Genomic DNA, 27204 nt, shown 5'->3' with positions numbered 1-27204 from the left:
GGCAGGGGGAGGGAGGTGGGAGTGGAGATTAGTTGGGAACTCTTGGAGCTGTCGTGCTGCGGGAGCTGGGGGTTGAATGACATTTACCTAGAAGCTCCCAGCAGCAGAATCTCTGACCCATCAAATTCGAAGCTGCCTTTTAACAAGATCAGGTTGATACCTTTGCTCTTTCAAGTGTGCGAAGCTCTGAACTAGACCTGGGCTACGTATTCCAAGCTCCTGGGGAACCTTTGAAATGCCAATGCCGGCGGGGCACAGCTCGTAACAATTAAATCAATCCCCGCGAGTGGAACCCAATAAAATCTCTATGTGATTGAACGTTGGACTAATTTTGAGAACTGGTCTGGGGAGACGCTGTTAGGAAACAACGGTTGGTGGGACTTAGGTGGCTGAGGAACAGGCAAGAAAGTAAACGTACTCTGCATCATAAAGCCCCGCCGTACGCTCTGAATTTCGTACAACGAACAAAGCGCCCATATAAAAGGACTGAAAAGCGTGGGCAGGCCCGATAACCGCACTGCCGAGTCAGGCGCGACCGAGCTTAGCGGGGCTGGGGGCCGCCACCGGCGCGTCACACCCTGAGCCGGCCTCCCGCCCCGACCCCACCCGTGGAGTCCGTCGCGCAGGGACGCGACGTAGGGCGCACGCGCACTCGCCGCCGCGGCCGGGGTCAGCCTCCTGTGACGTCAAGACGCCTCGCGGATTCCAGCCCTGGCCCCGGACGACGGCGCGGCCGGCAGGGGCGGGGCGTCGGGCCAGCTGAGCTATCCGGTCTGACCGCGCCAGTTTGAATGAAAGCGCCTCAAGATGGCGGCAACGGGGGCCGAGGAGCGAGGAGGTGCGGGATGGAGAGCGGCGCGCCTCGCTGTGCCTGCGGGCAAACCCCCGAGGCCCGGGAAGCGGGGCCGGGCCGCTCCGGTCGGCCTGAGCGCGACGCGGCGACTCGCCGCCTCCCGCCTCGCTGACACCCCGGCCCCCAAGTGCGCGCCGCGGGCTTCCCCCTTCCTCCGGCCCCTGACCCTGCTCGCCGCTCGGCCCGTGAGGTCCGCGCAGTCGGCGGCGCCCGGCACCCGCGGGGCCCGGCCCGTGCGCCCGACGGCGCTGGCGTCGACTCCTTTTCCCCGCGTCGAGGTTCTGCGGGTTCCGTGGCCCGACCCCCGCTGCCCGTTGGACCCGAGGCCCCACCCCGCCTGGTCGCCGAGTGGAGATATTCGGGCGGCCGCAGCGGCTCCGGGTAATCCTCTGGGGGGCTCCGGGGCTTCTGGGCACGTTTGTGGCGTGACTCCTTTGTGGTGATCTGAGCGGTACGTGTGTGCTCGGGCTGTCTTTTCAGCTGGGAAGAGGGACGTGCTTGCTAGTATAAAGGTGACCTCAGTATCGGGGGGGAAAAGAAATTGGGGCTAACGTAGGAACGCTGAGAAAGAAAGTGAGGAGACCCTAAATTCGGACGCACCAGGAGGTTAAGATCCTCGTTGGAGAAAGATCCCAGTAAGTGGGTATTTGAGGACGCAGTCTATGGCTTTGGTTAATTTTTATACCCCACCCCACCCCCAAGAACTTGCGTGTTGCATGGATATCAAAGAATTAGGTACTGAATTAGGGGGGTGTGCGTGGGCGCACTCTGAAATAGTGGAACTTTCAATGCATTCTAGAATTTAAAGGTGTTTCAAGCATTCCTTCTCATCACAGAGATTATGAAGTCATTATTCCTCACCTTTTCTTCCACGAGGGGTTACCGTGTGTTAATGAAAGTTTTTTTGTGCCAGTAATGAAATGTTTAATCTTGCCCATGATTTTTTTTTTCTAGGTTATTATAGACAATTGGAACTGTTATCAAGGCTTTGCAGTTTATGTTGCAATTTTATTCTCATTCTCAAAAATAGCATTTCCATCGAGGATTGTGTCTTAAATCATCACATTAGGTCAACTAGATAAAAATGTTATTACCAGCAAATACACCTTAAGTAGATGTTGGAGAGGAGCCTCTTATGCACGTGATCAGCATAATGAGCTTAATACAAAACATCCTTAAGTTTTTAAATGAAAGGACTTAAGAGATCATTTCTGTTCTACCACCCTCCTATCCCCAAATCTTCAAAGCAAGCAACTTCTCCCCACCCCAATTTTTTTTGGAGGGGGTGAAAAAAACCTTTCACTTTATGTAGTTTTCACTTTGTAGGACGTAGGGTAGGGTGGAAATCACACTTCAGAGTTTTTGACAATGAAATCCCTGAGTTGTGAGGGTGAGGAAATGATGTTACAGCTGTGTTCTCTCTTTGGCAATAACCTCAAAACACAAAGATTAACACAACTACCTTGGAGAGCTACCAAGAAAAAGGATTTTACCAATAGATTTTGTTTGGTAATCTCATGTACTTCAAACCTCGCCTTTTTTTTTTCCCTCAGTGAATCTGAAACCCAAAAAGATGGAAAACTCACTAAAGTTTTATACTAAGGGGCCTGGGAAAGACTGAGAGGGGTCTTGATCATCTTTTCTAGTGCTTACCGTAATAACACTAGGCATTAAACTAAGTTTACTACTTATCTATATCATATAACACAGTTTATGTTCACTTATTTTTACTATTTATAGAAATTTGAGGGTAAAATCTTCAGCTAGTTACTGGCTTCTATAAGGTTGGTTGTGAGTTTGATTTTCTTTAAACTGGTATAGGATTATGTAAGTTGAATATTCTGTTTTTGTGATTCCTGGCTTTAAATACTCATTTAAATATTAAATACTCATGAAATGAGTATTAAGAAAATCAATATATTCTTGATAGTGATATCAGTATGTTCTTGAATATCATAACTCTTGGGTTTATTCATCTTATTAACATTGCAGCATGGACAAAATAAGTGGTGTTAAAATTTCATGCAATATTTCAAAGTGGGAAAAGTAGGACATAGCATGTATGAGTATGTAACTGTAGTACTATATTTCAATTGGACTTCAGTTCTTAGCCTCCAACTAAGAGAAAGAGGAAAAGTTAGTTTTTAACAAATTATATTAAGTTATTTTAAAGTACATTTGATATATTTCTAATATGTTCCAGAGACCTGTTTTATTAAAAATAGTAATTATATTCTGTGTAAGAATATAATGGATAAGTCAAAACCATTACTTCTTTTGATCTTTGCATCTATATGTAATCTTAAGAAAGCTTATGATAGGAAACATTTTATTCAAGTGGCTTAATAGAAATTGACATCAGTTAAACATAGTAAGATAGAGACCCAAGATAAAACCCAAGACCAGTTTACCAAAATGGTTCTTTAATCTTACCTTTTACATTAAAGCACATAAATGATTTTTTGTCTATGAATTTTCAGTCATGTAAAATTGCCAGTTGAAGGGTGGGGACATAGAGGTCTTAAGTTTTTCTTTTTTTGTTTTAACTAATTAGCTATTTCATTAGTAAAGAATTTTATTTTCTTATTGTAGCTTGGTGTGTGCCTTGCCTAGTTTCACTTGATACTCTTCAGGAATTATGTAGAAAAGAAAAACTCACATGTAAGTCGATTGGAATCACCACAAGGAATCTAAACAATTATGAGGTGGAATACTTGTGTGACTACAAGGTAGTAAAGGTAAGGCAAATATCTAGCCCCTTAAAAAGAGACCTAATCACACTTTAACTCAGTATTTCATATTTCTGTGATTTAGTAAGAACCTTAAAAGTAAGCAAAACTCTATTTAAAATTCTAAGCCTTAATAAATTTTTATGCCCTGTTAACTGTATTTCCAAATAACATGAGAGGATTTTGAAGCATAAAATGTTCTTGCATTAGAATATTTTTAAGTGCTTATATCATTCTACATCCAACTCTTGATTATCTCCATGTGGTTACCAAATGTTTTATCTCAAATTGGCTTCTCCTATTTTTCACTTTGTTCCTGAGTCATATTTCCCCACTATAAGTTGAAATGAACTTAGAAATCCAAATCAATGTTAGTGTTACCGAATCTCTTCAAAAAGCATCACAATTTGATTTCCTGCCATCATGTCCAACTCCAGTAGCCAGTGAGGTTCTGTGGCATAAAGAATGGCCTGGAGTTTAAAGTCATTTCTATTTCTATAGTCTTTTTTTAGAACCTTGTGACTTCAGCAAAGTGCTTTAATTTCTCTTGGCCTCACTTCATTCTAGTCCTCTTAAAAATGACAGATGTTCTAAGAAGCCTTTTTGATCTAAACCTTAAAATAATTATTATTTTTTTTTAGTAACATATCCCTTTCCAGGAATTCAGTTTCAGTTGAGCTTGTCTTTATTCTCACACTGCTCAGTTCTACTTGACAGACTTTTTATCTTTCGCTTTCTTTTCCTATTCTTAACAACAGTTTTCCCAACTTTTTATTATTTTTTTAGGACTTACTCTATCCACAACCCTCTGGTATTCAAGTAAAGACCTCTTTTTCTACTGCTTAAGTGGAAAATAGTATGACTTTTCAACTTACCTGTATCTTGCTCATTGCCATTTTTCTTTTTTCCTTCCTAACCATCCCATTTAGGTCTTAGCTTAATCTGTGATCTCTCTCTTGAATGTCTTTTTTCTACTAATTTATCTCAATCAGTAATCCTGTTCACATCTTCCTTAACCTTCAAAAATTGTTTGACCTTGCCTCTCCTATCAAGCGTTTTCTTTTCCTTCCAATTAATTTCCCATTTAACTTTTTTTTTTAAGATTTATTTATTTATATAAGAACCGGGTACAGGCCAGATGTGCGGAAAAGTGAAAGGATTCACCAGAGACAGAGCGGGGAACAGAATAGGCAGACTGATGAAATACACTGCAGAGGGGAAGAGCAGGCGAGACAGGAGAGGTCTGCCTCGCCTTCCCGTTTAACTTTATGAAGACAGCTTTATTGAGCTATAAGTCATACACCATATAATTCACCAACTTAAAGTATACCATTGAAAGCTTTTAGTATACTCTCGGAATTGGGGAACCATCACCACAATCAATATTCGAACATCTTTATTATTGCAGAAAGAAACTCCACACCCCTTAGCTATTAGCCCCCGAACCTCCCCAGTCACCTCTCTACCCAGCCCTCAGCAACTACTAATCTGTTTTCTTTACAGATTCTCCTATCTAGACATTTTGTATAATGGAATCATACAATATGCAGTCCTTTATTTCATTTAGCCTAATGTTATCAAGTATTCATGTAGCATATATCAATTATTCATTCCTTTTTATTGCCAAATACTCCATTGTATGGATTTATTACATTTAATTTATTAGGTCATGATCACTTGGTAGACATTTGGGTAGTTTCTATATGGGAGCTACTATCAAAAATACTGCTGTGAGCACTCGTATAAGTTTTTGTGTGGCTAAATTTTCATTGCTCTTGAATGCTAAACCTCAAAGTTGAATTGCTGGGTCATATGGTAGTTCTATGTTTGACCATTTGAGAAACTGTCAGACTGTTCAACACAGCTGCACTGTTTTACATCCACACCAGCAGTACATGAAGCCTTCAGTTGATCCACATCCTTACCACAAAACCAGTTATTATCTCACTTTGAGTAATTCCATTCTGTGGAATATGGAGTGATGCTACATTGTGGTTTTTTTTTTATTTTATTTTATTTTTTATTTTTATTTATTTATTTTTTTAATAATAAATTTTATTTTTATATTCCCCCATACAACTGCACATGCCCCATTCTGACCCCAATCCCTCCCCTCCCGGCCCCCACCCCCCAATAAGTGTCTCTGCTTCATAGTTTTTTGCTGATTTTGATTTTCACTTTCTTATAGTTATTCATTTTCCTGGTCCCTTATTTAAGTTTTCTAGATTCCTGCTATGAGTGAGAACATCCGGTATTTTTCTTTTTCTTTTTGGCTTATTTCGCTGAGCATGATCCCTTCCAGCGCCATCCATGTTGCTGCAAATTGCATGTGTTTATCTTTTTTGAATGCTGAGTAATATTCCATGGTATATATGTACCACATCTTCTTGATCCAGTCATCTATTTTTGGGCATTTGGGCTGTTTCCAAAGCTTAGCTATTGTAAATAGTGCTGCTATAAACATAGGGGTGCAGGTGTTCTTTGGAATTGATGTTTCTGTGTCCTTTGGGTAAATACCTAGGAGTGGAATTGCTGGATCATATGGAAGCTCTATGTTTAGTAGGTCCAGAAATCTCCACACAGCTCTCCATAGTGGTTGGACCAGTTTGCATTCCCACCAACAGTGCAGGAGAGTTCCTTTTTCTCCACAACCTCGCCAACATTTGTTGTTGCTAGTTTTTTTAATATGTGCCATTCTCACTGGTGTAAGATGGTATCTCATGGTAGTTTTGATTTGCATTTCCCTGATTACAAGTGATGTTGAACATTTTTTCATATGTCTGTTGGCCATTTGCATTTCCTCTTCAGAGAAGTTTCTCTTTAGCTCTTCTGCCCATTTTTTGACTGGGTTATTTTCTTTGTTGTTGTTGAGTCTCATCAGCTCTTTGCAGATTTTTGTGATCAGTCCTTTATCATTAGTGTTGTGTGCAAAAATGTTCTCCCAGTTGGTGGGGTTTCTCTTTGTTTTTGTTATTGTCTCTTTTGCTGTGCAGAAGCTCTTTAATTTGATGTAGTCCCAGCTGTTTATCTTTGCCTTCACTATCACTGCTTTGGGTGATGTGTCTGTAAAGATGTCTTTGATATGCAAATCACGTAGTGTTTCACCTATATTTCCTTCTATGTATTTTATGGTTTCAGGTCTTATGTCTAGTTCTTTAATCCATTTTGAGTTGATTTTTGTGTATGGTGTGAGGTAGTGGTCAAGCTTCATTCTTTTGCATGTAGCGACCCAGTTTTCCCAGCACCATTTATTGAACAAACTTTCTTTGCTCCATTGCATAGTCTTTGCTCCTTTGTCAAAGATTAGTTGACCATAAATCTGTGGGTTTATTTCTGGATTTTCTATTCGATTCCATTGGTCTGTATGTCTGTTCTTGTTCCAATACCATGCAGTTTTGATGATTATGGCTTTGTAGTATAGTTTGAAGTCTGGGCGTGTGATGCCTCCATTTCCTTCTTTTTTTTTCAGTAGAGCTTTGGCTATTCGGGGTTTTTGGTGATTCCATATGAATTTCATCAATAATTGTTCTATTTCTTTGAAGAATGACATTGAAATTTTGATTGGAATAGCATTGAATCGGTATATTGCTTTTGGTAGGATGGCCATTTTTATAATGTTTATTCTTCCAATCCATGAGCAGGGGATGTCTTTCCATTTCTTTGTGTCTTCTTCTATTTCTTTTAACAGTGTTTTATAATTTTCTTTGTATAGGTCCTTTACCTCTTTTGTTAGATTTATTCCCAAATATTTGATTTTTTTTGTTTCAATAATAAAAGGGATGGTTTTTTTTATTTCTTCTTCTTCAGATTTATTGTTTGTGTATAGGAAGGCTACTGACTTTTGCGTGCTGATTTTGTATACTGCCACTTTACTGAATTGATTGATAAGTTGAATTAGTTTTTCTGTGGAGGTTTTGGGGTTCTCTATGTATATTATCATATCATCTGCAAATAGTGATAGTTTGACTTCTTCTTTTCCTATTTGGATTCCTTGGATGTCTTTCTCTTGTCTTATTGCTCTGGCTAGGACTTCCAGTATTATATTGAAAAGCAGTGGTGAGAGTGGACATCCTTGTCTTGTTCCAGATCTTAATGGAATTGCTTTCAGCTTTTCACCATTGAGAATGATACTGGCTGTTGGCTTGTCATAGATGGCCTTTATGATGTTGAGGTATGTTCCTTGTATCCCAAGAATTTCAAGGGCTTTTATCATGAATGGATGTTGCACTTTGTCGAAAGCTTTCTCAGCATCTATTGATATTATCATATGGTTTTTATATTTCTTTTTGTTGATGTGTTGGATAACGTTGATTGATTTTCGGATGTTAAACCATCCTTGTGTCCCTGGAATGAATCCTACTTGGTCGTGGTGAATTATCTTATGGATACATTGTTGGATTCTGATAGCTAAAATTTTATTGAGGATTTTTGCATCAGTGTTCATTAGGGAGATTGGCCTGTAGTTTTCCTTTTTTGTGTTGTCCTTATTCGGTTTTGGTATTAGTGTAATGTTGGCTTCATAGAACGTGTTTGGTATTATCCCTTCCTTCTCAATTTTTTGGAAGAGTTTGTGAAGGATAGGCACTAATTCATCTCTGAATCTTTGGTAGAATTCATTTGTAAATCCATCAGGTCCTGGGCTTTTGTTTTTGGGAAGGTTTTTGATTACCATTTCAATTTCGCTGCTTGTAATTGGTCTGTTTAGGTGTTCTATTTCTTCTTTATCTAGCTTTGGGTGATTGTAGAGTTGTAGGAATTTGTCCATCTCCTCTAGATTGTTGAACTTGTTTCCATATAACTGTTCATAGTAGTTACTGATTATTCTTTTGATTTCTGCTGTGTCCGTTGTGATTTCTCCTCTTTCATTTATGATCCTGTTTATTTGTGCTTTCTCCCTTTTTTCCTTTGTGAGCCTGGCTAGGGGTTTGTCTATTTTATTGATTTTTTTCAAAGAACCAGCTCTTGGTTTCATTGATCTTTTGGATTGTTTTTTTAGTTTCAATTTCATTTATTTCTGCTTTGGTTTTTATTATTTCTTTTCTTCTACTGGTTTTGGGGTTTTTTTTGTTCTTTTTCTAGATCTCTGAGCTTCGAGATTAGGTTGTTTCTTTGAGTTCTTTCTTGTTTTTTGATGTGAGCTTCTATTGCTATATATTTTCCTCTTATTACTGCTTTTGCTGCATCCCATACATTTAGGATATTAGTGTCCTCCTTGTCATTCAATTCAAAGAATTTTTTAATTTCTTCTTTGATCTCCTCGTTAGTCCAGTGGTCTTCCAGTAGTGTGGTTTTTAATCTCCATGAGGTAGGATAGTTCCTTGCCTTCTTTTTATGGTTTATTTCTAGTTTGATGCCTTCATGGTCAGAAAAAATGGTTGGTATGATTTCAATCTTGGTGTATCTGTTGATGTTTGTCTTGTGCCCCAGTATGTGATCGATCCTGGAGAATGATCCATGTGCGCTTGAGAAAAATGTGTACTCCGTTTTTTTTGGGTTTAGTGTTCTATAGATGTCTGTTAAGCCCAAATGCTCTAGGTCCTTATTTAGAGCTTTAGTTTCTTTACTTATTTTTTGTCTTGTTGATCTATCCATTGTTGATAGTGGTGTGTTGAAGTCTCCCACTACGTATGTGTTTTCTCTGATGTCTGTTTTCAGAGAGGACAACAGTTGTCTGATATATTTTGGTGCTCCTTCGTTTGGTGAGTATATGTTAATGAGTGTTATTTCTTCTTGAAGTATTGTCCCCTTGATCATAATGTAGTGACCATTGGGGTCTCTTTTTATTTTTTTGAGTTTGAAGTCTGTTTTATCTGATATAAGTATAGCTGTTCCTGCTTTCTTTTTTGGTCCATTTGCTTGTAGGATTGTTTTCCATCCTTTAACTTTGAGCCTATTTTTATCTTTTGTAGCTAAATGTGTTTCCTGGAGACAGCAAAAGGTTGGGTTTTGTTTCTTAATCCAGGCTACAACTCTGTGTCTTTTTATTGAAGAGTTTAGTCCATTTACATTTAGAGTTAATATTGATATGTTAGCATCTGTATTTGCCATTGTGTTTGTCTTTCCTTTGATTTTATTTATTTATTCTTTTAATAACTTTTTTTTTTTTTTTTTTTTTTTTTTTTGGTCTTCTTTCGTTGTTATTCATCCCTCTGAGGTTCTGGCTTTAGGATTCCTTGTAGTATTTTTTGGAGTGGGGGTTTAGTCGTAATGAAATTCCGGAGTTTCTCTTTGTCTGGGAAGGTCCATATTCTTTCTTCAAAGAGGAAGGAGAGCTTTGCGGGATAGAGTATTCTTGGTTGGCATCTGTTTTCTTGGAGTCTGTTGACTATGTCCCTCCACTCTCTCCTTGCCCGTAGTGTTTCTTCAGAGAAGTCTGATGTCAGCCTGATTGGTTTTCCTTTGAATGTTATCTGTTTCTTCCCTCTTGTCAGCTTCATTATTTTTTCCTTGTCCTGGATTCTTGGGAGCTTTACTATTATGTGTCTTGCTGTGTTTTTCCTTTCGTCGTGGAAGTTTGGTGTTCTTCTTGCTTCTTGTATATCAATTTTCAGCTCCTTCTTCGCATTTGGGAAGTTCTCTTCAGTTATCTCCTGGAATATTTTTTCTGTTCCTACATCTCTCTCCTCTCCTCTGGAATTCCTATAACTCTTATATTTCCTTTCCTCATGGAGTCAGATAGTTCCCGAAGTCTTTCTTCGTTCTTTTTCCTTCGTACTTCTCTTTCCTTTTCTGTTTTGGTTCTTTTTATTTCTGTGTCTTCAAGAGTACTTATTCGTTCTTCCATTTCATCTATTCTGCGCTCATTGCTTTTCCCAGAGTTCTTTAGTTCCTCCATTAATTCTTTGATCTCTTGCATTTCTTTTACTTCCCTCTTTAGGGACTCAATTTCATTCTTCTGACCATTGTTTTCCCTCTTTAGGGACTCAATTTCATTCTTCTGACCATTGTTTTCCCTCTTTAGGGACTCAATTTCCTTCTTATGATCATTGTTTTCCTTTATGACTTCTGTCACTTTTTTAATCAGGGCAATTTTAAATTCTCTTTCTGAAGGCTCAGAAGTTCTTCCAAGTTACTGTCGTTGCAATCTGGAGGGTGGTTTTCTTTTTGTGGTGTGCTTCTTTCCTGAGGCGTTGCTAGGTTGCGTGTGGTTTTTCTACTCCCTACTGTCTGTTTTCTAATTTGTCATATGCATTGGGACACTGTGTTGCTCGGACTGGCCGTCATCTTGGGTGAGCTTCTCCGCTCCCCTCTGGCTCCTCCAGGAACCATCTCTGGCTTCTGGGGGAGCTTTCTGTTGGTTTTAGGCAGTCTTTACTGAAGAAATGTCCCTGTTCTAAACTGGCGAAGCGGGACGCAGTCCCTGCGCATCCGGTCTCAGGCACTCTCTTCTGCGTGCCCGGTCTGCCCCGGACGTAGGTGCCTGCTCCCTCTTTGGGCTCAGACTGCTGGTTGGAAGGGGCCTGGCGTGGGCTAACTTCCCAGCTGGCCACTGGGTCCTCCAGAAGCCTTCTGCCCTTTTCAGGAAGTCTTAAGAAATTTCCCTGTTCTATGGGGTGTTAGTGACTTTTTTTCTGGTCGCTAGGTGGCGCCAGAGATCTCTCCTATTGTCCTTGGGGGGCTATTTTTCAACCCCCCCCACCCCCGTGGGACAGGGAACAGAGAGCGAGAATGGTAGGGTAAACCTCAACGGCTTTGGGGTGCTGTGTCTGCCTTGTACCCCACCGTCGTGGAGAACCCACGCCCAGAATTTCGTGCCCCGGGTCTCAGTTCAAAGCCCTCAGGTCCAGGACTCGGGCTGTAGCCCAGTTCAGTGGCGCGGGAAGGGCGCCTTTTGCACCCCGCTCCCGTGCCTGGGCGCCTGGTTCGTGCTTACTCAGGGAGGGACCTTCACCTCAGTGAGGACCTCCACGCGTCTCCCCGCAAGCCTAGGTCGCAGGCGCGGGGACCTGGGCAGCGCAATCCTGGTCCGCGTTTGCTTTTCAAGGGCGCCAAGCGCGCCGCTTTTCTGCGCTTTTCCGCGCAAGCTTACCGGCAGCCCGGGCTGTGTGCGCGTCTCCCGGGGTCTTTGTTCTTCTCTAATGGTGCCCGGAGCCGTTCGCTCACCGCCGCGGCGAATCCTGCAGGGTTCGCCTCAGCTCCCGTTCACGGGGTGTGGTGGCTGCAATAGTTCCTTTCCACTCACAGTCCCGCTTGCTGCGTCGTTTGTTCTTGTTGGTCGTTTTAGTGTGTTGTTTTCCTCCTCTCTGCCGGTGGGAGAGTGCCGACTCTGTGGGCGGGGGAGGGGAGCAGGGTTCTGCGCTTTCTTTCCTTCTAGTCCTCTTTTATGGCCACTTTCTTCTTCGGGCAGTTTGCTGGCGTCACCCGTTTATCTTCCGTGTCCCAGTTCTCACTGGGACCTGCCGCTTTTCCTCCCTATTAACTTTTTTTTAATGGGAGATCTTACTTGCAGCATCTCCTCGCAGCCATGTTGCTCCGCCCCTCTACATTGTGGTTTTGATTTGCATTTCTCTAATGGCTAATTATGCTGAGCATCTTATTATGTGCTTATTGGCCTTTTGTGTATCTTCTTTGGAGAGCTGTCCAGATTCTTTGCCCATTTTTTAAAATTGGGTGTGTATTATTGAGTCACAATGTTTCTTTAAATGTTACAAAATGTTACACAATTTGCAAAAATTTCTTCCTGTGGTTTGTCTTATCAGTAACTTCTCATAACTTTTTAACTCACTTTTTATTTCTACTCCATCATGGCCTTCTAATTATTGGATTTGAAGAGTTCATATCTTACTCCACTTTTTTACTGTATCTATCATTGTTGGCTACCATGTCTTCATTGAAACAAATCTATATAGAGTCCTGCCTTGGTTCAAAGTCTGGCTCTACCTTAGTCATGTTACCCTCAAAAAGTTACTTAGCCTCTTTGTCCTTCAGTTTCTTCATCTATGAAATGAGGCTAGGTAAAGTACCTAACTCAAGGGTTATTATTAACATTAAATGAATTGATAGAGATGAAATGCCTACAACAGAGACTGAGCTGTAACGATAATGCTATATGAGTTTACCCTCTGTATTGTTTCCTCTGTTTCCACTTTCATCCACCAGTTTTTCTTACTGTTTTGTTTTTCCTGAATTTCCTTTATTCTCTTATCTGTCTTTCCTCAAAAATGTAGATAAATTCCAAGGTCTGTCTTTGATCCTCTAATATCTCAACTTGGAGTTGCTGTACGTAGTACTGCTTTCCCAATGATTTCTACTTTAATCTCTTTGGTTCCTAACACCCAGATCTTTGTAAGGTATTGTCCTCTTTCTGGGCTTCACTTTTAACTGAATACTGTACAGGTATTCAACATATTCAAAATTGTACCCATTTTCCTCCCTCTAATCTGCATCCTGCTGTAGTGATCCCTGTCTAGGTTAACAGAATCATAATACTTCTAATTACCTGACTTTATCGTTTCATAAATCTTTAATTCTTCCTTTCTGCCTTCTGAATCTAATAAGTCATTAGAATCTTAGCTCTCCTTTTCTATGTGTTCTCTTCTTCATTCCTATTATACTTACACAGAATTACCTACCTAGGTTCTGTACTACAACAAAGGAGCTACCAAGATTCTTTCTCCTAGAGAATTTCAGTGTTATATTTTGGTTTGGATAATTTTGCTGTGTTATTCTCTTTATTCTTTTTCATTGTTCCATTTGGTTCCTTGCTTTGGAATAAGTTAACTTACTTTACACTCATTGGTCTACTTCATATTTCCCATTTCTTCCCCGCCTAATACAAAGCCAGTATTAATTCAACATACCACCACTTTTTTTTCCTTTTTCTCAAACTCAGGGCAGGTGAAATATCTTGTGACCCTGTATTTAACTTGTGTGTTCCCTTCCATCTTAGTAAAAAAAAAAAGGCAATACCATATTCTACAAAGCCATTAAAATTGTTTCTAAAACAACTCTCATTGTACCCTTTGATTAGAACCTTGCTTTTAATGGTTCCTTTTAATGGTTCCCCGTTGCCTACCAATCTAAGCTGGACACTCTGGATTAAGGGCACTAGTAACCTCTCCAACTTCATCTCTTGCCACAAATCCTATTCACATTTTCTATCCATATTGAAATACTTGTCAATTCTTTGATTTAGATATGAGTTACTAAGTACCTGTCATCAGCCAGGCATTCTTCAAAGCGCTGGAAACATAGCTTAAAAACAGATATAGTTTCTATTTTAATTCCTTGAATGCATGTGCTCCCTGTCCCCCCTTTTGCTTTACTCATCCAGTTCTCTCTCTGGAATACAGCCATGTCCCTTCTCTCCTTGGAAAAAAATGTTTCTTGGCTTTCAACATTTATCTGAAAGGTTACCCACCTATTGTAAAGCCTTTTTCCCTTACCCACTTCCAGCAAAATTGTTTGTTTTATGTTGGAGACTTTAAAAAGCACTTTTTTTTAATCAATGTAGAATTTGTCACATTTTATAATTTTGTGTCCTCCATATCCTGCTAATTTGTCAATTATTTGATGGCTGGGACTATCTTTCTGTGTCCATAGTACATAACAAGTATTTAGTTAGTGGTTAGTGAATTGAATTTTTTACTTCAGTGATTCTTTTAATACAATCACTTTTAGGCTAGACCTTCATAGCTTCATACGTACATTAAAGCAGCACTATATTTACTTATTTACTAATAAATAAATTAGTATTTACAAATAAGTAAATTATTATTTACTAATACTTATTAGTAAATAAGTAAATATCCTGTTTCTTCTTTCTGTATCATCATTTAGTAAACATTTGAGTTTCTTCTTTGTGTCGGGTATTATGTTAGGTACTTGGAAAGTAAAGGTTAATAAGAACTGTGTCTCGTTTTAAGGAATTCACAGGCTAGTAAGAAAGATTGGCAAGTGAATCATCCAATGCAGTATAGTGCTCTGGCTGATATCATTACAAGATGTGTGGGAGGCATATCTAATCCAGACCACAGAGAGCTTCCCAGAAGAGGAAAAGACAAATATTGTGATTGACCATGGCTTTAGTATAGAGAACAGAAAGAATGGTAGGATCTGGGGGGTGGGAAAGAGTGAAATGATCGAAGGATCTTTTAGCCATTCTATTTTATGACAGAAGTCATTTTAAAGATTATGAAAGAATGATACAATCAAATTTGTAAATGATAACTTTCTCTCTAGGCTAAGGAAAGTGGATTGACAGGAAGGGAAATTACACGTGCCGACTATACATTCTGAAGAAAAGGCTGTTATAATAATCTAGATGTGTTAACTAAAGCCGTAACTATGATAATAAAGTTGGAAAATTGACAAACCTAGTTTAATTGTCATGGAGTTGGGTGGAGGAATGGCAGTGTGGAAGCCACATCACAGAAAACAAGGGTTTCTGACTTGCAATGGTGTGGATAATACTGCTCTCCAAGACACAGAAATATAGGAGGAGGAGCTAATTTGGGTTTGAAGAAAAAAGTCAAGAACATTTTAAGTATGAGAAAAACAGAATATAGTGGGGGATATTGCTCTCAATCAGGAGAACTGGAAACAGAAGGTCTAGCAAGAAGATAGCAAGTAAAGCCTTGGAAATGGATACAGTTACTCATTCATTATCTCAGCAGCTGTTTATTGGCTATCTACATGACATATGATATTGCTCTCAATCAGGAGAACTGGAAACAGAAGGTCTAGCAAGAAGATAGCAAGTAAAGCCTTGGAAATGGATACAGTTACTCATTCATTATCTCAGCAGCTGTTTATTGGCTATCTACATGACATATGATATTGCTCTCAATCAGGAGAACTGGAAACAGAAGGTCTAGCAAGAAGATAGCAAGTAAAGCCTTGGAAATGGATACAGTTACTCATTCATTAACTCAGCAGCTGTTCATTGGCTTTAATCATGTCATATGATTAAAAACTAGGGTCTCAGTAATGAATGATTTGGAGTATTGTCCCTGATACCATGGATCTTAGGATAGAAATAAATGTAATTCTATAAAGTACATAATTATTGTTGAGATAAATGCTAAGTAACAGAAGGATGTCACTTAAAAAGAAGTGTAGGCAGATACTGTGAGGAAATACTTAAATTTATTAATGGAGAATGAAAGATACATGGGGAATGGTCTTGAGACCATTGACAGCCTAATTTCTTCAAGGAATAGAAACTGAGGGTGGAACATAAGTAGCAAGAGAGATTGACATGAGGTGGAAAGGGTGGGCTTTTCTGGGTAGGACCCAGAAAGTGCAACTCCTAATAGGCTAAGAAAAGAATTTTGAACTTTATTTTAATGACAACAGTATTTTTGAGCCAGGGAGTAAAATCACGAGATGAAAATGTTAAAAATCTTACTCTGGCTACTTAGCCATGAGTGGATTGAAAATGCTAAGAGGCTATTGCAGAAATCCAGACAGACAAAGAAAATGTGAGAAGAGTAAATCAAGGTCTGAGAAACAGTAAGATGGACCCATAGGACGAACTGTCAGGGAGACTTAAGATTGACAAGAAAGGTAGGAATGAGTTCCTAATAGTCAGTCATGGAAACCTGAGGGAGATATAATATCAGCAATGTAAGGTATAAGGGTGTCTATAATTCTAAAAAAAAAAAAAAATTTAACCCAATTAGGCGTATATGTCTGTGATTTTTTAAATCCAATTAGGTGTGTATATCTGTGTGATTTTTTTAAAGTAGGTATTTAAAAGGCCTTATATATAAAAAATGCTATCTTCCACACCTATGATATTTTATTCTCTGGTTTCTCTACTTCAGTAATTTATCATAGCTTTTAGAGATTCCTTACATAGTCACGCTTTTATATCTCTAAAGAGGTTTAGTTTAATTTTACTTTTAAAAAATGAAGGTGGCTTAAATACTAGTGAGAATCAGAAGAGGGAGAAATGGAAAAGACAGGAGGAGTGATAATTGATGGAGGAAGTACATCTTTTTTATTGTGTCTGCATCCACTTTCTCTAGTTACATGACCATGGAAGGCTAGAAAGGAACTTATGTCTGGCAGTTTCTGTTTACTCTTTGGGAACAATGGCGTGTGCTACTGAAAAGAATGGGGGAGAAAAGGGATAGGGAATGAAGCTAAGTGAGGGAAGTCTGAAATAGTCAACTTGGGAAAGGGAAAGACTTTTTTTTTTTTTTAAAGATTTATTTATGCACACAAGAGCTGGGGTACAGGCCAGAGGCGCAGAGGGGTGAGAGGACTCACCAGAGTCAGAGTGGGTTACAGAACAGGCAGATTGACCAAAGTACACTGCTGAGGGGAGCAGCGGGCGAGTCAGGAGAAGTCTACTGTGCCATGTGGGTTGCTCCCTGGCTGGCGGGGAATTGAACTCATGCTGTAGTGGCTGCGGACAGCTTCATAGGTTGTGTCTTAACCCTTGCACCACCAGGGAGGCCCCCTGGAAAGATTTTTTACTAGGAGAACACCGGGGTTGTTATAAGTTAATGTGGAGATTTAGTTGAACTCAACATGAATTGTAGTAGTACCTGTGGTTTTCCTGTGCAACGTACATGCCATGTCATTCATATGGAAAATTTTCTGACAAAACTATGGGTACTCTTCGTTAACCTATTGAGCTTAGTGAAGAACATGAACCCCATTGTTTATTGGTAGGACTTCTTCTCTCAGTAAAAATAAGGTAAAAAAGAAATATTACCCAAAGCTTTGACTTCTTAAAATATCCAGGTAATGCTAGAATCACCACTATATTGCATGAGATGTACAGAATATTCCACATCTAACGCTAGATTAATATTCTTTTTTTTTTTAAAGATTATTTATTTATACAAGCACTGGGTACAGTCAGAAGCGCGGGAGGGTGAGAGAATTCACCAGAGCCAGAGTGGGGAGCAGAGAAGGCAGAAGGACCGAAGTACACTGCTGAGGGGAGCAGCGGGCGGCAAGAGAGGTCCGCGCGCCATGCGGGACCCTCCTCCGGTGGCCAGGGAACAGCCGGGGATCGAACCGGCGCTGCAGAGGCTGCGGGCAGCTTCACAACGCAGCGCTCAACCGCTGCGCCACCGGGGAGGCCCCTAGATTAATATACTTAAGACTGACTACACTTCAAGTGGTTTGTGAGGAACTCTAATAGTATAGAAATCATTAGACTAAAATCTGAATTTTAGAGATCAGAAAAATGGAGCTCTGAGAAAGGACTTCTTCAAGGTCATGTGGCTTATTTGTGTCAGTGCTGGGTCTCTAACTCAAGTCTCACAACTCCTACTCTGTTAGTTATTTGTATGAAAATCCAGTGACTTCCCATTGACCCTAATATTTCTCATATTGTGCTTCCACAGAACACTGGTATTTTCAAAATCAGACTCAGGCTATTCTATCACTAATAAATATTATGATAATTTCAAAACTTACAGGAAAAAAAAAGCTGGCTAATGGGAAGGTAGAATTTTTTAAAGATTGTGTGCTTGCTACTACTTAGCTATAGACAGCAGGTACAGAGCCAGTGTTGAAAAGCCATTAATTGCTATATCCAGGTTAAATCCCAACACTTTGTATTTCTTTGAAGGATTCATTTAGTTACACTGTATTTAGTTGTGAATACTGCATGTATGTTGGTGATTTTTTTTTTTCTATACATTCAAAAACATTTAGTCAAAGACAGACAGTAGGCAAGTATCCTCCTTTCTGGTGCTACAAAGAATAAGATTCCATTCCTTCCCACAAGTAGCTTTTAGTTTAGATTAGAAATGGGAACAAAAGAGGGTTGACAGTGGTCAGTCTTCCCTGGGCAAGAGAAGCAGGAAAGATTGAGTTTTAAAGTTTAGTAGGTTTTCTAATACATAAAAAGATGAGTGAAATAAGTGTTAGGCAATTAGAAGAGGCCATTCTAATTGGAGAGAACTTTGTATACAAGGCAGCAGAAATGTATGACAGAGCCTGGAATAACCAGTAGCAGCATTTTAGTGTTGATAGAGGGTGTCGTGTACCATATCAATGGGGCCATATTGGAAGGTTGCGTTGCAGAAGATAAAATTTGGGGAGTCTTCAGCATGTAAGTAAAACTGTTGGAATGAAGAGGTTGCCCAGAGGGCATTTTGAACAGGAATACTTATCCTGGAATCCAAATATTATGAAACTACCCAAGATATTATTTATGTGACTTTTGTTAGGAAATGATCCATAACTTTCTTTGTATTTTCAGAAGGGATAAGCATTTGTGTAGTATGAAAGGGGGCCAAGGATAAATTCTTCAGTGATGGGTAGTGTTCTCAGCAAAGAAGCCTGAAAAGGAACAAGAATGAGAAATCATGATTTCAAATAAGATGAGGGCTGGAGTGTTGACATTGCAATTAGAAGACTGGTGAAATTGTTCCTAGTAAGCAAGATGAAGTTAAGTATATTTGTATTTAATGAAGCTTCCCACAGAACGCCATCATTCCCTAAGAATTGTAAAAGCCTAAAATAAAATTCAAATGCCTCAGCCAAGTATTCAAGGCTGTCTAAAATTTGCTCTTGTCTCACCATTACAATCTTATCTTTTGCTTCAATATTCTGAACCTTAAAGCTAGCAAAGTCTATCTCTTCACTGTTTTCTGGCTACTTCATGCAAATCTTAGCTCCAAGCTTTTGCTAACATTTTTCATCCCATTTACCCTGCCCCCTATCTCATTTAACTTTTTTTTTTTTGGGTGTAGTTTTTTACTTCCTTTGTGCCCTTTTCTGATTGTCTGATCTATATTGATTCCACTTTTAATATGCTAGTGGTATTTATTATCTTATTGGCTTTGACATTTAAAAGTGCTGCCTTGCATTGCCACTTATTTCACATATTATTGCCTTCTTTTCTCAGTGACAAACTCTCACAGACTTACTAGAAATACTAAGATTTGAATTTAACTTAAGCCAAACATAGTGGGGGAAAATGTAAGAAAAAATTCTTATGATGCATTTCAAATTATACAGGAGTGACTTATGAATAATTTTCATGACTGGACTCCATTTCTATAGGTAATCAAGAGTTGATTGCATATTAGAATAAGATTGTATAACAATATATGAGGCTTATTAACTTTTTTTTACTTTTATTTGGAATTTTAGGGTATTGAATTAATTGAATTTATTAAGTCAAACTGATTTTCCTATGTAAAAATTTCTTATTTTTCAAAATGGAAATACCATTTTTAGATTTCAAAAGTAAAATATATTTATAAATGTCTACAAAGTAGAAACAAAATATTACAAATATTTCTATGCTTTTACCAAAGACACCCATGTTTTATAAGCATCTTCACTATCCATAAAGTAGTAGTAGGTGCCAAAGTGATAAACATAGAAAACTTAAGTCACTAAAAATGGAAGTGACTATCATTAAACAATACAAAATTTGGAAGCAGACTTCAGTGGCATGGTGTTTTTAGTTTTGCCAAGTGATAATTTAGCTTACTCATCTGACTTGAAGCCAGTGTTTGCTTCTTTCATTGTTTGCTGGCAACTTTTCTCATACCAGGACTGTGGTTACAAAAACTGTCAGAAAAAGGGGACTTTAGGGGTGCATTGCTTTTTTTTTTTTTTGGAATTAGAAAAAATTCAAATTTTTTAATTAAGAATAGATATACTAGATACTGCCAAGTAGATCTCATTGTTGGGCAAATATTTGCTGATAACAATCTCAAATTGTAGTGGTTACTTGACAAAAGGGAAATATTCATTTTACATCTTAACGAGCCAGTTTGACTAACACTTAGGGGTGTGTGTGTGTGTGTGTGTGTGTGTGTGTATACACACATATGTGTGTATTTTTTCCCCTTGTACCTGTATATTTCCCCCCCCATACCTATATTTCAATGGATATACCATTTTGGTGCATAATCATACACCATAATTTAACATTTTTAAACAAAACATTTTGACCATTTTTTATAAATAAGCAAAGTTCTATTCAGAGAATTGCTTATTGCAGAGAATATAGTAAAACATTGAGATATAGACAGTTGGGAGAAAATAAGTCCACTCACTAACAAGGTGACAGTTGCTCCTGCGAAGTTACCTCAGACCAACTCATGCCTCAGCAACATGTGTTACTACCATGTGTCCTAGACCTCCTAGGTCATTTGGCATTAATTATGAATAGCAAAACAATTATGAGTATCCTTACTTTATAATAAAGTTTATAATAAAAAATTAAAAATTTGAGGGAAAAGGTAATGCATCTCAATTAAGTTTTACCAGTATCTATGAATAAAAATAACTGAAAACTACAATGTAGTTTAATCACCTTCATATTTCTGAAGGGATTTTACTATAGGGCACATGGGTACATGTTAACTTATCTCAAAAAGCAAAAGAAAAATTGAGACTGTACTTCAGAATTTATTATGCACACTTAGCTATCTTTTTAAGAGAAACTTAACATGACATTGGCTGACAATGGAAGAAAACAGTCACGTCAGTGAGGTAGGATGGCAGGATTTCAGTACATGGTGATCATTCTCTAAGATTATTTAATCTTTGGTGGCTTGAGTGAGTCATGGGTGAGTCTAAATAAGAATTGTATGGACATATACTAAGAGAAATATGAGTTATAGGTAGATTTTTAAATTTTGTGCTAATCACATTAAAGAGTAAAAAGAAGCAAGTGAAATTGCAATGTATTTAATCCAATAAATATTATTTTTAACATCAGTAATTTTTAAAAGTTAAAATATTTGTTTACATTCTTCCTTTATGTTGTCTTTGAAATTCAGTGTATGTCGCACTTAAAACACATGTCAACTCATACTATCCATATTTCAGACTCAAGAGCTACATACCATTAGGAATGACTGTATTGGACAGTGCATCTCTAGAATATCTAGGGGGTGTGTACCCATGATGTTAGAACTTCCCCTTGTAACCATGTACAATGTAGAGAAAGTAGGCATTTAGTTTGTCATGTAACTATCGTAGCATACGTTAATACTTTGGGGACTTCTTATTCCCGTGATCAATTTTTGGTTTAAGTTAATCACCATTGGGTAAAATAGCAGTTTTAGTACCTTTATTTTTCTTCAGGTGCAGCTCTTTAGTCTATGGTAAATATATTACCTACATCTAAATTCTGTACATATTTTATGTAATATAAAGTTTTATTTTTATGACTTGAACATCTAATAAAGACCTGTAACTGTATATTCTAAACTTTATTGAGCAAAATGGTAATGGATACCTTACTCTTTAGATATTAAATTATTAAATAACTATTGTAATCTGATTTGCATTTTCTTTTATATTTTAAGGATATGGAATATTATCTTGTAAAATGGAAAGGATGGCCAGATTCTACAAATACTTGGGAACCTTTGCAAAATCTCAAGTGTCCATTACTACTTCAGCAGTTCTCTAAAGACAAGCATAATTATTTATCTCAGGTAAAGAAAGGCAAAGCAATAACTCTAAAAGACAATAACAAGGCTTTGAGGCCTGCCATTGCCGAATACATTGTAAAGAAGGCTAAACAAAGGATAGCTTTGCAGAGATGGCAAGATGAACTCAACAGAAGAAAGAATCATAAAGGAATGATTTTTGTTGAGAATACTGTGGACTTGGAGGGCCCACCTTCAGACTTCTTCTACATAAATGAATACAAACCAGCTCCTGGAATCAGCTTAGTAAATGAAGCTACTTTTGGCTGTTCATGCACAGATTGCTTCTTTGAGAAATGTTGTCCTGCAGAAGCTGGAGTTCTTTTGGCTTATAATAAAAACCAACAAATTAAAATCCCACCTGGTACCCCCATTTATGAATGCAACTCAAGGTGTCAGTGTGGGCCAGATTGTCCTAATAGGATTGTACAAAAAGGCACACCATATTCACTGTGCATCTTTCGAACTAGCAATGGCTGTGGCTGGGGTGTAAAAACTCTTGTGAAGATTAAAAGAATGAGTTTTGTTATGGAATACGTTGGAGAGGTACGTTCAACTTAACCACATAGCAAATAATGTGGACCTAAGGTTTAAGCTTTTGAAAGTTCCCATTTTATCTTGGTAACAAATATTTGTTAAATTTTGGTGTCATTCGTAAGTAGAAAATTCAGATATGAAAGAAGGGTTCACTGGCATAGTTTTGAATAATAAGAACAAAAAAGTAATAAGTAATAAAAAATAATAAAAAGTAATAATAAGAACAAAAAAGTAATAAGTGAAATTAATAATCATCTTCTAAGAAATATTCATTCATAGTCATTGATACTGGCAATTTGAATTTTAAAATATAACTATTTTTACACAAAAGTCCTAAGGAAAAAATCAGATCTAATACTTACTGACTTTGAAACTTTTCAGTTGTCATTTACTTCATCCATTTGTCTAAATAATGGGTAAATATAATTGGAAAAAGAAAAATACCAGGTGGTTTCACTTTTAGGAGGAATGTAGAGGATCCAAATAACGGATCAGGAAAAGGAAAAAGTAATTATAATAAATATCAAAATCAACAGGCAGCTAACCAGAGATATTCTGGAGAAAGAGAAGAGAAAGAGGAGAGTAGGATCAAAATGGGTGGGAAGAATATAAGAGACTATGGTGATGGTACATGGGTGAACTGGTGGTGGGAATTTCACGGGGACTATAACCGAGATGAGAAAGCATACATTGTACAAAAATGAAGAATGATGTAAAAAATATATAAAATTTAAAAAAATTTTAAAATGTATATATAAGTTGCAAAAATCAATTTTGTATCAACATCAAAGATATTAGAAAGTAGACCAATCCTGAATACATATTATAAAACATATGTACATTTATTGCATCCATAAGAAAGTCCAAACTTTTATATCTATAACTTTAACATTCTCTAAATTACCATTACTAGCAAATTTATTTTTACACCAATACTATATATACAAAATAGTATTTATCCTATACAACATATTATTCTAAGCACATTATATATTAACAGTAACTCTGAGGTGGCACCATTATCTTCATTATTATAGATAAGGAAAGTGAGGCACAGAAAATTGAACAAGTTGCCCAAGATCAGAGGGTAGTAAAAAAGACAAGATTCAAAACCAAAGCTCCAAAATTAGTGCATTCCATCCCTGTACCACCCCACCTCAAACTGAATGGTGGGTGAAGCTGTGACTAGAAAAAAATAAGTGTGACTGCATCGTGTAAGGCTGTCAAATCTGACTGATTTTAAAACATAGTGTTGTTTGGAAATGCTTTATCTATGTATTAATCCAGAATTCTGAGATTAAATTACACCTTTTGACCCTTAAACTTTTAAACAATGGCAGATAACTAATCATTCAGGATACTAGATCTTATATAATCAAATTATTCCCCCCACCTTTTTTCAGCTAATGCAGCAGCTAAACTTCATTGATACCACAATTTATTTTTGGTTACCTAAGTTGAGCATTTGGTAAAGCTATGTGCTTACGAGCAGAACTACAGATGATGGTTTTGAGCTCAGAATTTCATGAAAAACAACCTATTATACAAAACTAAGCTTTCAAAGCAGTTGACTACAAACTTAACATACAAATATTCTGCATTTGTAATAAACTTCCATTTATAACTGCATACGAATTAGTTACAGGAAAAATGTTGCTTTAGAGCACATACACTTGGCAAATTCAGTCCTTTACATTCAGTTATATCCTTTAAATTCAGTCCTTTACATTCAGTTACAGAGAGCTGTAGTTATATCTATAGCCTTTTGAACAGCTCAATAAATTACAATGGTTTCAACTTAATTGCTGGGTTGTCTTAATACCTGAACAGTCCTAATTTTGGTGCATCATTATTTCTCCTCTCCTTGGTGTCCCACCTCTTTCTGTCTTGTCCTTCAAATTTATGTGAATGTTTGTTTCAATGGCACTTGAATTTCTTTTTAAACATTTGTATGTTAATGAATTTATGAATGTTTCTTTAGTTCAGCAATAACTATTTAATACAGTTTTTTCTTTTTAGGTAATCACAAGTGAAGAAGCTGAAAGGCGGGGGCAGTTATATGACAACAAAGGAATCACTTATCTCTTTGATCTGGACTATGAATCTGATGAATTCACAGTAGATGCAGCTCGCTATGGAAATGTGTCTCATTTTGTGAATCACAGTGTAAGAAATACAGACAGGACTAATAATTTAACTTAGTATTGTTTTTGATGATTTTTGCATAGTTGAGGAATTATTTAAACTATGGACCCTTTTAACATTTCCAAAATATTGTAATATTGAGGGCTTCTTCTGTTAAGTCATAGTATTATTGCTATATTAGGAAAATCCTTTGAGGTGCCTACCAAATACATTTTGCAAAAAGTCTTTATAAGTTACTTGATTTAAACTTTCCAACTTTATAAGGTATATGTACAGATGTGGAAATGAATGAGCAAATGAGCTAAGTAATAAAAACTAAGTAATAAATTTAAGAATCACAACTCTGCAAGTTTATTTCAGAAGTTAACATCTAATTTTAGGCTGTATTATCACTGCTCAGCCTTTTGGCTAAGATCAAGTATAGATTTTAGGATGTACACTAAAAACAGAGGTATTCTCTAAAAATGTAAATAAGTCAACATTTTTATAAAGTTTAAGAATTTATAGAATATTGAAGTATTTAGGGCTATTTTTCTAAATTATAAATTAGTATTCTTCCTTGATTTTTAATTATTTTTTGAAAAGAATTTAAAGTTGGAACCTAAACTCCAGAGTCTTATATACTACAAAAACTTCTCAAAATAAGAGAGGTTAATAGTAATAATCTGTTACACAGTATAAACTAGTACATGTCAAGTTGACGTGATAAGACCAATGAGGTTGACATTATCTCCATTTTTATAGATTACAAGGAAAATGCAGAGTATGTGGTATAGCTGACCACATAAGGACAGCAGACCATGTTAAACTTTTGATAGGTTTCATACCAAGAAACTAGTTTATGATTTGTAGTAAAATGTCAGACTTTCTGATTTCCTCATTAGATTTCCCATTTTTACATTAATTTTTTTCTTAATGTCAAATATGAGACTATCAAAATGTATTTCATTCAAGGTCAACTAAACACTTGATTTCTTTGTATAATTCACTGCATCTTTCTTGCATATTCCTTAATTTAACGTTGAGTTCTCAAGATATTGGACAATTTCAAGTGAAAGTTTAAGCAATGAAACCCCATGGAGTAGAAAATTTGAGTTCTAAAGTGCTGATTGATTTTTAAAATATTGCAGTTCTTTAAATATGCCTTACTGAATTAGAGATGAAATGGTATATCTGAGTTTGCATTAAAATTATCCAGAAAAATTTAAAAGGATTAGCTAAAACATGATTGGCAAATTATTGAAGCTACAGAGTGGAAACATGTGAATTTATTTTCTCTAGTTCTATGTATATCTGAGATTTTCTGTTAGTGAAGTCTTTTTAAATGTGTGCTTCAAAAACAATAATAACTAAACAATAGTAACTAAAATTTCTAGTAGAACTTATAAACTACTACTCTGGAAATTAAAGATTTCATATGGCATGTAGAAGAGCTTGTTCACATCATTTTTAATTAAATGGATCTAATATTCCTTTTTAGTGTGATCCAAATCTTCAAGTGTTCAATGTTTTCATTGATAACCTCGATACTCGTCTTCCCCGAATAGCATTATTTTCCACAAGAACCATAAGTGCTGGAGAAGAACTCACTTTTGATTATCAAATGAAAGGTATGATTTCCAAGTACAGTTTCATGGATGTTAATTGTTTCATAAAACTTGTTTTGTTGATATATAAAAAAAGAATTTAGATTTCCTTAGAAGTTGACTTCCTATGATGGTATTGAATATGTAAGCAACCTTGCTAGCTACTTTAAAATTGATGGAAAATTTGAAACTCTTTCTGAATTGTCTTAACTCGCTTTTCCTATATTTCTTTCTCTATGTGTTCAGGTTCTGGAGATATATCTTCAGATTCTATTGACCACAGCCCAGCCAAAAAGAGGGTCAGAACTGTGTGCAAATGTGGAGCTGTGACTTGCAGAGGTTACCTCAACTGAATTTTCAGGAAATAGAACTGATATTTGTAATTGTTTTTCTCTAATGTTAAATTTTTTTCCTAATATTTGGGAACTCTTTCATATTATCGAGATTATATACTGTTAATTACAATTCCTGTTTTACACCATTGGCCAAATGACTATCAGATGCTTCTGAAGAGAGGAATATAAGGTCACATAAAATAATTTGAAATGAACATATATTTGGTATGAGATACCAAACTTGAACCAAAACTACTTCCAGATCAGTATATATATATATATATATACACACACATATATATATATATATACACACACACACTTAGGAAGCTTATGTGAATAGAGATGCCTCCTTCAGTGTTTTAAGTGTTAAAATGATGATGTAACAGTTGCTAAGATCAAACTTTGAACGTGCCATATACCTTGATTTAGAGAAATAGTTAATTCAGTTTGGGCAAATACTCAAGTTCTATTTTTGTTACTGTGTTGTCATTACTATTTACCTAGTTCTCACTGTGCTTGTATTTAAAACAAATAAGTGATACTAAATTATACTCTATTTTGTACTTCATCTAAAGATCTCAGTGATATAGGAATTTAAGGTATAAAATTAAATCTAAAAAACTTTAATTACAGCTTGATTTCATGCTT

General features: G+C 37.1%; 1 protein-coding gene across 2 annotated transcripts; it reads left to right on the top strand.

Moving 5' to 3' along the window:
• Window positions 1–807: 807 nt before the first annotated feature.
• On the top strand, window positions 808–26571 carry SUV39H2 (SUV39H2 histone lysine methyltransferase; the record flags this gene model as incomplete). Of its 2 annotated transcripts, none has more annotated exons than XM_084253933.1 (6): window positions 808–838; window positions 3446–3591; window positions 21825–21956; window positions 24507–24653; window positions 26113–26242; window positions 26465–26571. In XM_084253933.1, 6 exons carry the CDS (start codon window positions 808–810, stop codon window positions 26569–26571), a joined length of 693 nt encoding a protein of 230 aa, XP_084110059.1. The 2 variants fall into 2 exon arrangements, with proteins under 2 accessions (XP_084110059.1, XP_084110058.1); XM_084253932.1 differs by having other exon boundaries at window positions 21825–22496.
• Between the last annotated feature and the right edge of the window lie 633 nt (window positions 26572–27204).

This window comes from Talpa europaea, assembly GCF_964194135.1.
Source record: "Talpa europaea genome assembly, chromosome: 14".
Taxonomy (NCBI): Eukaryota; Metazoa; Chordata; class Mammalia; order Eulipotyphla; family Talpidae; genus Talpa; species Talpa europaea.
Note: the sequence above shows the minus strand (reverse complement) of the source record. Positions and strands in the feature narration are given on the sequence as shown.